Below are 16,660 nucleotides of genomic sequence, written 5' to 3'. Positions count from 1 at the left end.
CTTGGTTCAACTCAAAACAATGTGGGCTGTACCCGCTAGCTAGGGCAAAGTATTCGGCTGAGGGCCTATTTGCATAATCTCGTGTAATTTAATAGGATTCACAAGAACATAGGATAGGCAAGGCCTATTTGTTTTTAGAGTAGGCCGGGTTTTTTCTCCATCCTACATGAATAGATTGGAAGAGATCCAATTGACATGGGCTCAACCAAGGTCCATTTTCCTTTTTTATTTCTTGATTTGTCCTTAAGGTCAAAGTTTTTTTTTTTTTGTTGAGATTATGAGAGGCTAATTCCTACCTTTTCTATCCTATACTCATCCCCCAATCAACTATAATTGAACCCTCACCCCCCTCATCCTTTATGATAAGATGGACAGATCGACTGGCATGAATACACTTAACAAAATGGCAATGTTTTTTCCAGAATTGAAACTACTCAAACTAGCTGAGTTAGGTCATTTGGATCAGGAATCAGCCAATTTGGCCTTTCCTTGAAGATGTTCTCATCAGTAGTTATTTATTAGCCTCCTTGAAAAGTGACAATAGCATGAGCTGAATCAATTAGAAACATTATAGTTTGTATTAGGTCAATTCGATTAGTTTGCTTGACGTTACATGTAACCAAAAAGCCCAACCCAAGTCCATTTGTAGCCCTTGCACATCAGCCGTTATTGATCAATCTAATAGATTTGATGGCTCTAGTTAAATCTTGAAAGTTGATCAATGCTCACAGTTAGACCCAGAAATCCCAAATGGAGGCCAGATTTGCCCAAGGACCAGCAAACCAGAGCGGCCCATATCATCATCATAGCCTGTTCCGACCCAAACCAGGCCCATTCCTACCTCCAGGGCCCAACTCAAAGTCATGCCGCAGCGTAGCGGGGTAGTGGCAGTTTCGTGAAACTCAAGTGACAGTAAGGTCAGTTTCGGCAATCAAAACAAAACAAATCCTCTTTCCCCCCAAACCCTAACCCCTCCCCTTTAAATCCCCGCCTCCTCTCTCCCCGAAATTCCCCATCCCTCCTCCTCCTCCTCCTCCTCCTCTCTCCCCGAAATTCCCCATCCCTCCTCCTCCTCCTCCTCCTCCTCCGAAGTCATCTTCTCTCTTGATGTGTATGTACTCATATTTTGTCGCGTTTAATTGTTATTCTCTGTTTTTTCTCTTTTGTAATGTTTTCGTTGATGCTTGGAGATTTCTAGGGTTTCTTTTGATGATTAGAGAATATCTGAAAGCAAGATCAGCTTCTTGTTTGGATCTCGAAATGCATCCGATCCGGACAATAATGTTTCTTAAACTTGCGAGATTGAATCCAGTCTAACTCACCTGGATCTGATCCCTGTGATTTTCCGGGCCCTTCTTAGCTGGTACAATCTGTTGCGATTATTTCAGTTCTCTCGTTTTTTTTTTGTTCAATTTTGTTGCAGTCTTGCAAGTTGTTACATGGATATGAATATGATGATTCTCACGGTGTTTTGTTTGATCGTAGCAAACGCACTCTGTCCCAAAACCACATCAAATTAATGTTTTGAGGCAATTTCTTCGTTTGCGAGAGTAATCGAGTTTCCGGGCTTCCGCTTCCGCAAGGGAGCAGATGGCAGTGATCTTGCGGAGGTTGGTCGGATTACATTTTAAAAATAATTTTTATTTCATATTCTAATTTTATGGGAGAAGCAATTTCCAATTTTTTGTTTACTTTGATAGCCGGTTTTGATTGTTTTTATTGTTTATATTTACACTATAATTTCTCCTTGGCGATCTACGAAATTAAATTACTTTGTATGTTAAAATATTGTAGGAACAGTATCTTTTTCAATTGATTTTGTAATGTAATTTAAAGGGATAATCCATGTTTTGCCTAATACAATCAAATTAATTTATATTATTATTGGTAATATTGATGATATTAGTTATGACCCTTTTATGCCTGAATTTTTAGTATTAGGGTTTTGGGAACATTATGACAAAGATATAAGGAAAAGAAGCAAGCTAGCCTCTTGGCAATTTATTTAGTTTTAAGAGCATTGACAATATGTGTATGTAACAACTAGTTTTTTCGAGTAAATTATAAAAATTTCTCCTTTTTTACGTCCTTTGATAGTCCTTATATCATGTAATGTTATTTTGATCATTTTAAAATTTTTTTCTGATATGATGTTTGGATTCTATGAAGGCTCGGTTGATGTGCCTCTTATGAAGGCTCGGTTGATGTGCCTCTTATGAAGGCTTGGTTGTCTTCTTGAGGTGACATTATGTCTCAGAATGCGTGCTTTGCTAAACTGAGAAATCAATTGCAAAGAAAAGTGCCTCCAAAAAGTTAAAATAATTCATATAAACTCATTCAATATATTATCATGACACTGTTGATAATTAAATCTCACAAAATTTCCCATTGACAGTGAAAACAGGGGAACAAGATCTATCACGACCTTTTCTTTAGGTGGAAATGGGCCAGAATACAAATCAGATCTGGCCATATTTATAAAAGGACCTTGATTTCCAGAGATTAGTTTAGATGTCAGAGTTTTAAGACTCTCCAGTGTTTTTGTCATAACTTTTTATAGGTATTTGAAAGCATACTGATAAGTCTATAATTTTTGAAAGTAAAGGATCAAGTTGCTCAGGAATCAGACTTTTATGTATGTACTTTTTCAATCACTAGGCATAGAACCCGTCCTAAAGAAATCCTCAGTAGCATCTATAATGTCATTCTTGATGATGGGCCAGAAATTTTTGAAAAAAAAGTGGTCGAAACCATATGGCTTAGGAGCTTTATTTGAGGCCATTTGTTTTACTGCATTTTCCATTTCATCTGATGTGACCGTAGATATTAGCCATTCATTTTCCTCATTAGAAACCAAATTAGGAATTGAAGGAACCAAACTAGGCATTCATTCTCTATTCCATAATCATCTAATAGAAAAACAAATTAAAATGCTTACTTTAACTTCTCACCTTCTCAATCTTATATTTAATATCCGCCTCGGCTGTGCGGAACTTGCCCTTACTCTTTTTTCCTTGGGGCCTCATCCTGCGAGGGTCCTTCTTGTTGGCCTCCCTCAGCTTTCGTGTCTCCATTTTCTTTTTCCTCTCGAGCTTGAGCTGTTTCTTTGTTTGATACCTTTCCTTCTTTGGAAGCTCTATTTTGCGGGTCTCGAACCTCAGCTTCCCATCCGATAGGATGTGGTTTCTCGTAGCTTAAACACCTCGAACCCCAAGAACGGCCATAAGGCTAAGAAAAAAATCAAAGCTTTTGAAGGAGGGTAAAGAAGGCCAAACCTAGGGTACAGAGAGAGGGAGAGAGATTGAGAATAAGATGGAAGGGAAGATGGGAAATGGTGAGGTAGGGTTAGGGTGGTGAGGTAGGGTTAGGGTTTGACTCCAAAGAGGAGTGGAGGAGGGGATATTGGAATTGGAGGAGAAGGAATGGAGGAAATGAGAAAGGTTAGGTTGGGTTAGGATGGGATCTTTTTGAGTTCGGAAGCGGGTTCCACATTTGGATGCAGAGTTCGAGAGAGGGAGGGGAAGGCCGAAGACTTGTGGGTGCAGATGTCTTCTTAAAACCTCTAGGGGCTCGTTTGGTTCGCGGAAAGCATTTTTTCTTCTAGAAATATGATTCTTGGAAAACAAATTCCTAAGAAGAGAATGCCTAGGAAAGTACTTTTGGCATGTTTGGTTGACCATCGGAAAGTGACAAATTTCCAAAGTGCGCTTATGTTTGGTTGGCCATCCACTTTCCTGGGAAAGTTATGTATAATTCCTATTATGCCCTTAATAAAAATTAGGTCTTAAATGCATCTTTAATTCTTCTTTAATGCTAAAGGGCTTTTTTGGAAAAAAATAAAAATAAAGTGATTTTCACCTCAATAAAGTGAAAAACACATAATATGAGCCCATATAATGGTGAGCTACCCCACAATATATAACCATGTCTTGCCAATTACTACATGCAGGAGGCTAAGCCGACTAGCTTGCTTTAGGAGTGGCAATCAGGTTGAGTCGAATTTATGATATATCAAACATTTGTTAATCCAAACCTAGCATATTTACTAGATGGGTCAAAAATCTAGACGCGAACTAACCATTTTATTAAGTAGATAATCTAACCCGTTCTGTAATGAGTTGAAACAATTTAAACAAGTTAAATAGTTAAGCATTGTCAACCCTAGCATTTAAACAAGTTAAATAGTTGAAACAATTTAAACAAGTTAAGGAGTGGCCCTACTTACTTGAATTGTGACCCAATCAGCGCATTTGACATGATTCCAAGATCGGCGGAACCCGTAGTGGGCACCGTACCGATTTTTTGGGGCACGAGTCGGTACCGATTGTATCAGACATAGTACCATGGGAGAGAGGAAAGAGAGAGAGAAAATGGGGAGAGGGAAGGAGGCCAGTAGAGGGTGGCGGAGGTACGACGGAGGCCGGCGGGCGGCAAGGCCACGACAAGTTCCCCTATTTTGAACGAAATAGGGGTCCCTCTCCCTCTCCCTCCCTTGCTCGCTCTATCTTTCCTTCTTCGGCCTCGGCAATGGGTTTTGTTTCCGTTGCTGGAACTGTACCAGTGAGCCACCAGTTCGGCTTGGAACGGCCATAACTGCCTGATTTGAGATGGTTTTGCTGACCCTTCATGAATCTAAGCTTAAACCTTCCTACCATAGCTATGAATGGCTCAAATTATATGCCATATCGGACAACTAAGTTTATAATCTATATCACTAAGAGCCATGCATGGCTTAAATTGTATGCCATATCAAACAACTAAATCAGTGATCTATACCACTGAGTGCTTGCTTGGATGGTATTGCTCCTTACCATCTAGGAAGAGAGCAAAGCGGTAAGCAAATGGTGCTTGAATTTCAAGTGTTGTTCGTGCTTCTGGAGTGGTTAATATGAGCTCTTGTAATTGCGAGGGAGAAAGAGAGAGAGATGCTTGATCTATGCCTTGCTTCATTAGCTCATCTTTCTATACATAAATGTGTTATTTTAATCTTGATAGTTGCTACAACTTTATGAGCTGATGCATTAAAAACCGAGGGCTCTCCTAACTTGTTAAGTTATGTCCTTGAACCATTTCAAGGCATGTGTTTTAAGTAATGGCTTTAAATGACATTGTTTGTGAATAAAAAAAAGCGATGCAAATCCCAAAAACATAAGTGGGTGTATCAATTTGGGTGCATGATCATCTTAAATGCTTGTAAGACACAAAAAAGATGATTAATTGTTGATGATTCTTTTTCATTTTTTAGAGTTTGGATATTTGGATTTGGTGTGACGCCAAGCCTCATTGTGCCGGCCTATTGGCCTAGCCCAGCATTCGAATGTCATCCAAAGGCCCTTCCGAACCAAAACCAAGGCAGAGCCCTAGTTAAGCACGGCAGAGGAGGATGAATCCTCCTCGGACTCTGTCGGAGACTAGGAAACCCTAGTTTTTGCTCCATATAAGCTTCTTCCCATCCCTCACACTGGAAAGCCATCCCCAATCAAAGTTTAATCACCGAAATCCTCTTCGATTCTTCTCGATCGTCGATCGTGTCAGCGCTGCTGCCACTGTGGGCCACCATTGCTTGAAGCTAGGCAAGAAACCGACAACTTTAGATTGACCTTCTCCTTCTTCCGTGGCCCTTGGAAGCTCTGATTTCGGTCGGTGATCACCGGATTTTCTGTCAAGAATGGGTGCTCTGTTTTATTTTGTTTTTCTTTGGATTTTCTCGATTTCATTCCTTTTTTTTTTGCCGGTGATGCTGCTAGATCTTGTCACCAAGGCCTTCGCTTGGTTCCTCACGATGCTTTGCAGCCTCGGTTACATGATGTAAGGGGTAGAGATCTCTATTTTTGGTTGGGTTTTCACCATCGGCCGCCTGCTAGCATTGGCTGTCGACCATCTGTTGGTTGCCCGTCGTTCTCTAGGCCTTCCATCTTCCACCAGCAGCCAATCTTCTTCCTTGGTTAGAGAGAAACTTTCTTTCTCTTTTCCGTCTCTTCCCCATACTTTCTCTCTTATTTCTTTTTACAAAGTTTCTCTCTCTACATGGACTTTCTCTCTACTCTCTTTAGGAGAGTTGGATTCAGTAGGAACTCTTCACAGTGGATTGACCTTAGTGAAGGGCTCTCATCCATGTTTGGCGGGTAGCACACTAGCTCCTACCTTGGCTCTTCTCTGACATTGTTAGATTTGATTAACCCTTCTTCTCGATCTCTGTTGAATTATTTGTGCTTTAGTCCGTGCATGATTCGATGAATTTCACTTTTTGATCGGACCAACGGGGTATCGGGCACTCCCGCTTGGTCAGCCTTATGAGGGTGTTGGAATTTAAGATTTTTATTTTTTTAAAAATAATTATAAATTTTTTTAATGAAAAATATAATTTTTGGATATTAGGCTTTGAAAAAGATTTTCAAGATTAATTAGATCTGTTGGTTGGATTGAATTCGTAAGATAAGTAATGTATCACTTTTTTCTAAATTTATTAGCAATCATTGAATTATTATATTTATGACTTTTGAGTGGTATTATTCATTATGCACGAATTTGATGGATAATATATTATTATAAAAAAATATTATTTTAAAATATTATGACGATATATCATCTTATTATGGATATGATTGATTGATTTTGACACCGCATGATTTTAGAACTCTAAAATATGAAACCTACAACTATTTGAATATCGACTTGGCAATGTTGTACACGCCAATGGGGGCTAATACGCTGGCATATGATTTGTCCTGAAGGTTGTGTCCAAGATGATTAGCGAAATACCGCTAGCAGACCAGAGGTCCTGAAGGACTTTGCTGCAAGATGATGCACATCTTACCACAGGAAGATTAGTCGGTGTTAGAACCTTGCCATAGGATGATGTGTCATAGCTCGGGATCAATAAGATGAATTAAATATTTGAAAGAATTTGAATCTATGAACAAAATTTAATATTTTAAGAAAGATTTGATTCATATATTATTACTAGATATATGCTTATTTTTTGTTATTATCTATTTGACTGGCTGATTTTGTTTAGTTAAAGTGATTATTGCTTACTGGGTTGTCTAGCTCATTATATAATTTTTTGTTTTTGTACAGATTCAGAAAACTAGCTTGATCGGGATTTTCAATATGGGAGAGCGACTAGCAGAACTTTGGCAAAGATCATCTTAGAATAGAGTTCATTTAAATTGATGTACTACCCTAGAATATTGTTAAATGGTGAGACATTTAAATGTTGAGCTAGTTTTTGAAATAAAGTTTGCATATTATTATTTAATTTGTTTTGCTGCATATTTATGATATTATATTGAGATGCATTTGTGGGGAGGGTTTTCTATGAGTATGCGACGATTGACACGACCCCCGGTTCATGAATTTGGGTTGGGGGTGTGACAGAATGGCATTAGAGCGGTAGAGTTGAGGTCGGTGCTTGCATCACTCGGCCTCAAGTAGGGGAGGATCGTCAAGAACTGCCGGAGGATAATCAACATGGTGGATGCCGACGAGACGGTATGGTGAACTTCAAGGAGTTCAACCAGATGATGAGGGGAGGAGGGTTCGCAGCCTTGAGTTAGATCAAGGCTTTGAAGATACAAAAATCACAAGATTAAGAACTCGACATGTTCATATAGTTTGTTGGTTCATGGGATTTGACCGTTTTCATCCCTTTTGTTTTGATTGCATTTATGTTCCTTTTTTTTTTCTTTGCATTCTTGGCTATAAAAGCTTTTAGTGGACAACCGTATATGGATTGGATAGTTCTTCAATTTGGCTCCTCGCTCTTCCTCTCCTCTTTACTCAACACCATGGCCGCAAGACTTTTAACTCAATTTGGTAGATGAATGCTCCAATGGAGACTTGATGTTAAGAAAGCTGAGAATGGATGAATGTTTGGAGTGGAAATCTTTAATGGTGGAATTGGCACCAAGAAATGCAGAGAAATTAAGCTCTTGTGATTCTAGCAAGAAGCCAAAATTAAGTCTAAAGCAAGCTGATGGGCTTAGCTTCCTGCATGTAGTAACTGGCAAGTCATGGGAATATGTTGTGGGGTAGCTCACCATAAAATGGGCTCATATTATGTGTTTTTCAACACTGTAGATTGAGATATGGACACTTTGGCCTTGCCCAGGTGCAAGCCAGAGAAATCATGATACTCTATGTATCGCTCTTTGAGTAGTTCTGGTTAGGTAGTAATGCAGGCAATACTAATATACAATTGAGAAAATTGAAAATAAATGAGAGCATACTATTATTAACAAAAGTACAACCTTCTCCCAAGAACAAGCTGAAGTATTGAAAGAATAGGTAATGCATTACAGAAAATGTGGTTGTGTCAAGCTTCTCTCATATTATTGGAAATTTTCATTCTTAAATTATTTCTTGTTTAATTTTACGTAGAAAAACGATAGCGGTGTTTTTGGAATAAGTATATTAAATGGAATCTTTAATTCTAGTTTTTGAAATAGATAATTTGATTTCTTCTCATTTGTCTTCCTTAATGGCAAATTGTTCTATCTGTTTATTGTGGTTTGTGTTGCAGACAATGGTGGGCCATTTTCACTCACTTCAGATACTGAGGAGTTTGTTACTTACCCTTCCCCATTTATCTTCTCACCTCTCATCTCCACTTAGGTAAATAATCTTGCTTTTTCCTATCATTTCTTCATTTTTCTAGCTATACCCATTTCATTTATTTTTGTTTGTTTTTTCCAAGTAGTTATATTGCTCCTTATTACAAGAGCTCTGGTCTCTTGGAACCATGTAAGCATTCATTGGTCAGAAGGAATTTTATACATGGCTTTGCAAGGCCTGCCTTATTGCATGGACAACTGAAGCCTAAGACTTCTTTAGGATCCATAAGGTAAACAAAAGTTATGTTTTGTTTCATTTGATTTAAATTTGAAGTTGTTTTGAATCATATAGCATGTCTTCTTGTGGTATTATTTCAAAATTCTTTTTTTGGACGATATTTTTCAAAAATTTCAAGATGGATACTGTGCTTGGGGGGCACTTTCTCTGGTTTTGGTTGAATAAACATGTTTAGAAAAAACCTTTTGATGTGTTGAATGTTTTGACATCTTTTGATATTTTGTTTAGCTAGGGATGCTAAACTTTTGTTTCAGTGTGTTGCGAAATGAATTTAACATTTTCATCTTTGTAAGAAAAAGGCTTGGTTGCGTTTCATCTTTTAACTTGTTTTTATTCAATTTGATGGTGGAATTTTCTTTAACTACTAGGTTGTAGGACTAGAAATGGACAAGGTTGGGCTGCCTCATTGTTTGAGCCTGGCCAAAAAATGACTTAGGGGCCTTGGGCTAGGCCCAAACCTGAAATGTAAGACAGTGTAGAGAGAGGAGAGGAGAGATGGTGAACAAGGTGGGCTTTAGGCCATGCTGGGCTTGGGCCCCTAGGTCAATTCAACCAGGCTGCAATTTCCCAGCCCAAGCCCAACACAGGCCTTTTCAGGTTCGGCTGGAAGCTCACCCCCCCCCCCCCCCCCCCCCGCCCCGCGCCAAAAAAAAAAAAAAAAAAAAAAGAAGCAACAGTTCACAAATATTTGCAACTACATTAGGACTGTCATTGTTCAAGTGGTTCAGGATGAGTTATCTTGTTGAAATAGCAGAGAATTTAGCTTCTTTGGCTCAACCATGCTTTCTTGGAACATAAGTTCGCAGGCATTAAAATCATGATAAAGTGCAATTATGTATATAAAAGGGCTTTTCAGAGAAAAAATAATACTACTTTCGTGCCTCAATTGAGAGATTTATTTCCTATAAATGAAACTTGATGACAGCGAATTTTGAAGATTTTAATTTTATGCCCATTAGGTATTGAGTTTTCCTGTAAGGTAGATTTCAGAAATTCATTGCTTTTATCCAATGAAAGTTCTCTTTTTGCAATGGACAAGTGACAGAGCTGGGACCAGTTAACTATTGAAGAAAAATGAAGCTATTGAGAAACTTGTTTATGAGTTATTGACTTTGGGATTTGGTTTCTTCAGTAAGGTAGAGTTAAAAGAGAGATGGCAAAGGTTGATTTTGACCATATGTAATGAGAAAACAACTAGAGGATCGAACTTTTGTAAAGCCAAACTGATATAAAACTGAGGGACAAAGGATTCCCCAAAAATGGAGAGAAAGATGGGTTTGTCAAGTATGCTTAGCATGAGTTGGGTAAATAGAGATACCATTATAGTTTCTTTGGCAGCACACAATCAGCATGGACTAGAATATGTTGTGGTTTAACTAGAAAAGATTGAGTTGATAATGTGTATATTTGAGAAAGCACACTCAAGCATCAAAAGCTAGTTAGATAAGAAATTTTGAGATGCTTTGGTGAATGTGCAACCTAACCACAGATGGCAATGGAGATGAAGGGGTTCCAACAACAGGCTAAAGTGTCAAGGAGGTGGATGATACAGAAGGCTTAGAATTTTTGAGATGGTGATTGAAGAGTCTTCCTTTGTGCTGAGGACATGTCTTGGATAAGAATATCAAAATAGGAACTGTAATGGCAACCACTGATAGATGGGATAGGCTTATTAATATTTATGCTTAGAGATACTCTGTATTTTTCTCTAGTATTATGTGTAAATATATGCTGCTGTGATTTCTAGTGAAGTATATATACATCAACAAATATGAAGTTTTTTCTTTATTAAATCATACAGTGAGTAAATATGTTAATGCTAAGTGATCACTATGTTAATCGTTATGGCACATTCAATCACTCTATTATACCACTTCTGTAGATTTGTGTTTTTGTACATTTCTGTTTGCACTCTGTTAATTGTCTTGCTCTATTTTAAGCAAGTGGGAAAAGTTTATCATCTTGAGAATCGTAGTAAACCTCATGTTGCAGTAGTTCTGATGTTTTATGCAAGGTTCATAGTAAAAGACCTATCCATGGGCTTCTTGCCAGTATGGAACAATTCAGTCTTACTGGTTGTTGTAGTATTCATACAAGTCAGCCTGTTGACAACACGGGCCAGGATGTGGTGGAGCCTCAACATAATGCAGGAGATGTGGTCTCTGTTGATGATAATGGTAAAGCCAAAGCAAAGAGAAAAAAGTTGAAAGGAAAAAGAGCAGTAGTAAGGTGGTTGAAGTTCTTCAGGTGGAAGAAAAAAAAGGAGTATGAAAGAATGACTGTGGAAGAGAAGATTTTATACAAATTAAGGAAGGTATATTTCTGCTTTCATATATATATATATATGTCATTATGCTGTATATGTTAAATATATAATTTGATAGCCCAGTGGAATTTGTTTCATTTGATAGCCTAGTGTGGAAAGATCAGAGCCTCTTTCATTTGATGAAGATTCTGCTAGCAACACATGACATAGTTTTTAGATAATTTCTCCTCTTTGAATCTGTGGGCAACTTTTACATCATTAATTCTTGTTGTTTTTGACGAGCCTTTTCTAAATAAATAATATAGCAATGGATGTTCTAATTTTTCTGTAGAAGAAGATTATGATTTTCTCATAGGTTAGTGATGTTTTTCACATATGTTAGTGATGTTTGTCCTTTCACTGTCTGTAAGGCCTGAAACTTTGATCACCAGAGCAAATTTCTCAACTGTTCGCATATAAGATCCCAATAAAGCTCCTTGTTTATTGTTTTTTGATGCTATACATATGCTAATTGCATATGGAGTTAGCATTAGAAACTTTAACTCTCTTAAGCATGTGGGTTTAAGTATGCGGAATTCCTCTCCATGGCCTAAACATCTGGCACTTCTGTTTCTGATTTAGTCATCATGTGTATTTAAGTTTATTCAAGTTTGCTGCTTATTATTGCCAACCAATTTGATATTTGCCATTTGGTGCCTGCTCGTTTACAAACTAGCAATTTTAGTATAATAAAGATTTGAGGGAATTTCATTGGATTGTTTGATATGATCATGATCTGTGGTAACCACTTTGAAATTGTCAAATTGTGTCCGAAACATTAAATGTTCCACTTGCATATTGGAGCTGAAGAGTTTCATGTTGATATTGGATTCTAAAACAATGTATTTATATGCACAAACATTTGCAACAGCCCCAAAGACACTCATACACAGTTATGAAGTCAGATATAATTAAAGTGATTAATTGTTGGTAGGTTTTCTTGTACATTGCTAGAAGTAGTTACTATTTTATATACTGATGTGAACTTTTTCAGTTTCTTGCCAAGTCCTTCAAGTCCCATCTTTTTTGTGCAATGGCAATTGATCTGCTGTAGCTTTGTTTTTCATGGTGAGATATTCTTTGTGTGGATTAGTTTTGTCCTTTCCTCTTCTTTGTTCGTCATGTTGCAAAAGACTCATTTTACAGCTTACGTGCAAAGATGCTTGTCTTTCTTTGTAACATGGCTCTTTATTTAATGCATGCTCATGCTAATTGTTGCCATTTTCCGAGCATGTAATTTTTATTTAAAAAATGCATCTTTCTAATCCTTTTCACATCTGCTTTTTGTTCATGCAAGTTATCTGTTTTTGTATTTGGTAACTATTCCCTTAACTGCTGCTTGCCTCATGATTAGTGACCTCCTAATCCTATATCAAGACTTAGCAATGTGGATGTTTTTCTGATCATGAATTTTAATTTTTTATAGACATTGTGCATACAAAAACAGATCATGCACGGATCAAAAGTGCAAAAGGCATCTCTTACTTTAAAAAGGGCATCTGGTGCAGTTTCTTTACCGTTTAGTTCTTGGATTTAGCATTTGGTGACATGAACAGCTTAAGATTGCTCATATCCTTGTTGATTAACTAGAGCAAAGGCCTGAATTCTGTAACAAGATAAATGATGCATCTAAGTCGAATTGCATTTAAATTTAGATTGCCAATTGATTGTCATATGCAGTATGAATGCAGCTTGCACTGCAGGTTGTTTTGTTTTGAGATGACGTGGCCTTTTCATAACTTTAGTAATGATTTAAATGCAAATTCAATTTTTGCAACTCTGACTATTTTGTGGTGGCAAAAAAAGGCTCGTAGGAAGGAAGAGCGATTTGTCCAGGCACTAAAGAAACTTGAACCATCAGAGACATCAGAAACTACACACGACCCGGAGGTACTTACACCTGAAGAGCATTTTTACTTCCTCAAGATGGGCCACAAATGCAAGAACTATGTGCCTGTTGGAAGGCGTGGTATTTTCCAGGGAGTAATTCTGAATATGCATTTGCACTGGAAGAAACATCAAACATTGAAGGTTGTGGTGAAGACATTTACACCGGAGGAGGTTCGCGAGATTGCAGCGGAGTTAGCTAGATTAAGTGGAGGAATTGTGCTTGATATCCATGAAGGAAATACCATCATCATGTACAGGGGGAAAAATTATGCACAGCCACCAACAGAGATAATGTCTCCAAGAGTTACTCTTTCTAAAAAGAAGGTACCTTTCTTTGTTCCTAAGATAAAAGTATAAAGAATTTACCAATGCTATATGTGTAGCTTATCTAAATCTCGGCTATGGTAGAAAAAAATAAAAATACAAAAATCTAATATATCCAAATGAAATTAAATTTAATAAAACTAATTCTGCAAACGTATTAGTCCTTATTCTAGATTCCTTTATTTAGTATTTCTTGTTTATATTTTTTTATTGTTTTGGATGTAACTTGTAATGAATTACAAAATCAAAACAATGGATGTTCCACATAATTTTAGAGTGATTTTTTTGGTTGTGATTGTGGCAAATATGATACATGGAAATTTAAAGAAAATGAATGAAATCAATAAATCTATACTTTTTATATAAAAATTGCAACACTTCCGCTTGAAGATCAAAAATTTCTCTATATTGGTAATATTTGTACGCAAGGATGATTGATCTGTAGAATATATGGGAAAGGGATCACGAATTTTATTCAAAATCTGCTAGGGGTATTGAAATTGAGCTTAAACCTCACAAAATCAAAGTTCATATTTGTAAGTCCGTTAGGAGGCCAATCTACTCCACAAGCACCTACTATCTTTCTGTTTAAGAATATCTTAGAAATGATAAAATCCAATCAACCTATAAAAAATTATGTTTCTCTTAGTTTTGCAGAACTAAACACGTAATTGCTTCAAATTTTCTGAAAAACTGGTAAAATCCTAGTTTCATATTAATAATGTACTTTGAAGCTTAATGAATAGATGGCCTATAAACTACCCAAATAGCTGATTAGTAGTTCAATGTGGTTATGTAGATTTTCAGCCGAATCTGTAAACTGATCTCGGTTTTGGATCAGCTTGAGACAAAATAGTGAAGTTTCAATATTTGTTTGGAAGGTGTGACCGAACCTAATATCTATTGTATGTATGATCTTGTGTGTTGTATGTGATGTGTGTCTATGTGTGTATTTGTCTGTGCGTACATATCAATATGCACCCATTCTTTTCCGGATATTGACACCTCAAACTGTTCATTGGATTCATATTACTCTCTTGCTGTAAAATGTCGATATATTTACCTTATTTGAGAAGTGTTATCCCATAGTCATGGTTATAAGCAACATGTATGAAATCATATCATTGATCTTTTGAGTTTTGAGATTTCGGATCTCTCCAAATTGCCTCCACACCTCTAGTCGGCAGTATTATGGGCAAAACAGGGCCGACCATAGGAGGGCCTGTTGGGGTGCGGCTCAGAGTCAGATGTACATCAATAAAGCATAGGAGAATAACTATTATAGCCATGAGTGTAAGTCTGGAACAGCTGATTTGTTTGGAAATTGCTTTTACAACCCAGTATCAAGCCTATATCTCTGTCAAGATGTGTTGGCAACCATGAGGTTGGGCAATTAAACCTGACTATCCATCTAACAGAATTAGCTTCGGAAATCCTAGACTTTGTAAGTGATTTTGCCAATAAAATAAAGATTATTAAGTGCATGGACTAGAAACTAGTTTACAGTTAATATAATCATGAATATTGGATGCCATTTCCACCTTTTATACTGTAAGTTGTTCTTTTTTGAAATGTCCGTGGCTTGCTTATGAAGTTTCACTTGCTTTCGTTCTCATTTTATAATACTTTGTTGATCATCAACCTGCAGAATATGTAAAATTATTTTCTGTCCCATTCTGAAGGAAGTGGTTTTATAATTATCTACTTCCTTTTTTGTTTGGTGGGTCGTAAGCTTCTAGAGGAAGAATTACTTGTCCTCCTTGATGCAGCTTTCTGGATTTGCCAAAGATTTTGCAATTTTGATCTCAACCATTGGTCTTCCTGTATCTTTCACTCAGGCTCTGGATAAATCCAAGTACAGAGATGCCCTCCGGGCTGTCAGAAGGTACATCCCAAAGCTTCAACAAGACCTCGAAGATATTCAAGTGCAGATGCAAAGAGAGGGAGAAAATAAGGGCAAGCTATCAATCAATAAAGAAAGTCCAGATGCTGAAGGTAATGGAGCAATTTCCGACCACCAGCTGGAAAGATTTGAGGAGCTCGAGGTGCAAGAAGATGGAAGCAATGAGCTGGAGGAAGATGAATCACTGATGGAGTCGAGCACTTGGTCAGATTCGGAAGATTTGTCAGATATATTTGAAACAGATTCTGAAGGTGAGACAGAGGATAAATTGGAGAAGCCTCTATATTTAGATGCAGTGGAAAGGTTTCCATCGGTAAATGGTGGGACGCCAGATGATTTTGAGGAGCACTTGCGTCAGATTGCTGCTGCATCGAAGATCGGTGATTCATTGGAAAAGGATGTAAAACTAGAAGAGCTTGATGAGATTGACAAAATATTTTTAAGAGCTAGCTCTCTTTTGAAGCGAAGGAGAAGATAATTTAAATTGTGATGATTATTTGATTATTGTTGCAAATTGGAGTGATTGTTCCATTTGCTCTTTTTGGAGGTTCCATGAAGCCCCATATTCTTCCTGTTCTTCTGTATATTTCATAATATTATAGTTTTATGTATTTGAAAGAACGATGTGATTATCCCTAAACTGATACCATATGCAAGCAGTCATCTCTAAGAAGGGAGCAGATCCATCAAATGAGACATTCTCTGGTATTTATCTGGACAGAAAAGGAAATAAAGAAATCTAGAATTAACGAAAGCTATGTTTCATATATTATGCTTCTTTTTTCAAAATTTTTGTGGTAGTGGACCTCCCACTTTCTAAACCTTTTTATTTATATGGTGCTTGCTAATTGGTGTTTCATGTGATGAATGAAGTAGAACTTCTGAGCACCTTTGCTCAGATAGCTGCAAATGAGGTGGCAGTTTCTTCCAGTCCAATCAATTCTATAATGATTCCGAGACAATTTAGCAATTCAAGCATACAATATTTGTCCTTGTCAGAACATGTGCATGCAATCTAATTTATACTGCTATGTTACTTCGATATCCCCTTTATACTGCATGTGGCCAAGAAAACTTTTCCTTTCTTTTTATTTTTGTTATTTCCTTACTCTTCTAGCTGGTAACCTTTGAATAACTATTTTTCTTCCACTCATCCTGTCATTCCATATCTTGAAACATTTATTTCTTGAACTTTTTGTACTACTCAATCTTGGATGTTTGAATTATTAAATTTGTAGTAAGAAAACAACAATGAAAATCTGTATTTAACATGGGAACTCATTTCACTAGTATGATGGATAATAAACTTGACTTCAACCTAATCTCTATCCAAGGACTTTGGAATTGTTGGTTCACGGGAAGAGAAAAAAATATGGTCAACAAAA

General features: G+C 37.1%; 1 protein-coding gene across 18 annotated transcripts; it reads left to right on the top strand.

Annotated features, from left to right (window-relative positions):
• Window positions 1-1,022: 1,022 nt before the first annotated feature.
• LOC103714562 (uncharacterized CRM domain-containing protein At3g25440, chloroplastic) lies at window positions 1,023-16,033 on the top strand. 18 transcript variants are annotated; one of them, XM_039133705.1, is made up of 9 exons: window positions 1,039-1,111; window positions 1,199-1,363; window positions 1,486-1,610; window positions 7,081-7,203; window positions 8,525-8,616; window positions 8,699-8,845; window positions 10,846-11,167; window positions 12,965-13,372; window positions 15,211-16,033. In XM_039133705.1, exons 4-9 carry the CDS (start codon window positions 7,201-7,203, stop codon window positions 15,751-15,753), a joined length of 1,515 nt encoding a protein of 504 aa, XP_038989633.1. In that variant the 5' UTR covers window positions 1,039-1,111; window positions 1,199-1,363; window positions 1,486-1,610; window positions 7,081-7,200; the 3' UTR covers window positions 15,754-16,033. The 18 variants fall into 18 exon arrangements, with proteins under 18 accessions (XP_038989635.1, XP_038989644.1, XP_038989633.1 ...); XM_039133704.1 differs by lacking the exon at window positions 1,039-1,111 and having other exon boundaries at window positions 1,122-1,363; XM_039133707.1 differs by lacking the exons at window positions 1,199-1,363; window positions 1,486-1,610 and having other exon boundaries at window positions 1,023-1,111.
• The last annotated feature ends 627 nt before the right edge of the window (window positions 16,034-16,660 follow it).

Source organism: Phoenix dactylifera, chromosome 14 (genome assembly GCF_009389715.1).
Source record: "Phoenix dactylifera cultivar Barhee BC4 chromosome 14, palm_55x_up_171113_PBpolish2nd_filt_p, whole genome shotgun sequence".
Classification (NCBI taxonomy): domain Eukaryota; kingdom Viridiplantae; phylum Streptophyta; class Magnoliopsida; order Arecales; family Arecaceae; genus Phoenix; species Phoenix dactylifera.
The sequence above is the reverse complement of the archived record's forward strand: the minus strand, read 5'-3'. Positions and strand labels throughout refer to the sequence as shown.

What these genes read in the sequence shown, in the direction of transcription:
- LOC103714562 (XM_039133707.1), top strand. An exon ending in TTTTATACAAATTAAGGAAG is followed by an intron (nt 11,168 to 12,964) that starts GTATATTTCTGC and finishes TGGCAAAAAAAG; the next exon opens with GCTCGTAGGAAGGAAGAGCG. An exon ending in TTACTCTTTCTAAAAAGAAG is followed by an intron (nt 13,373 to 15,210) that starts GTACCTTTCTTT and finishes TCTTTCACTCAG; the next exon opens with GCTCTGGATAAATCCAAGTA.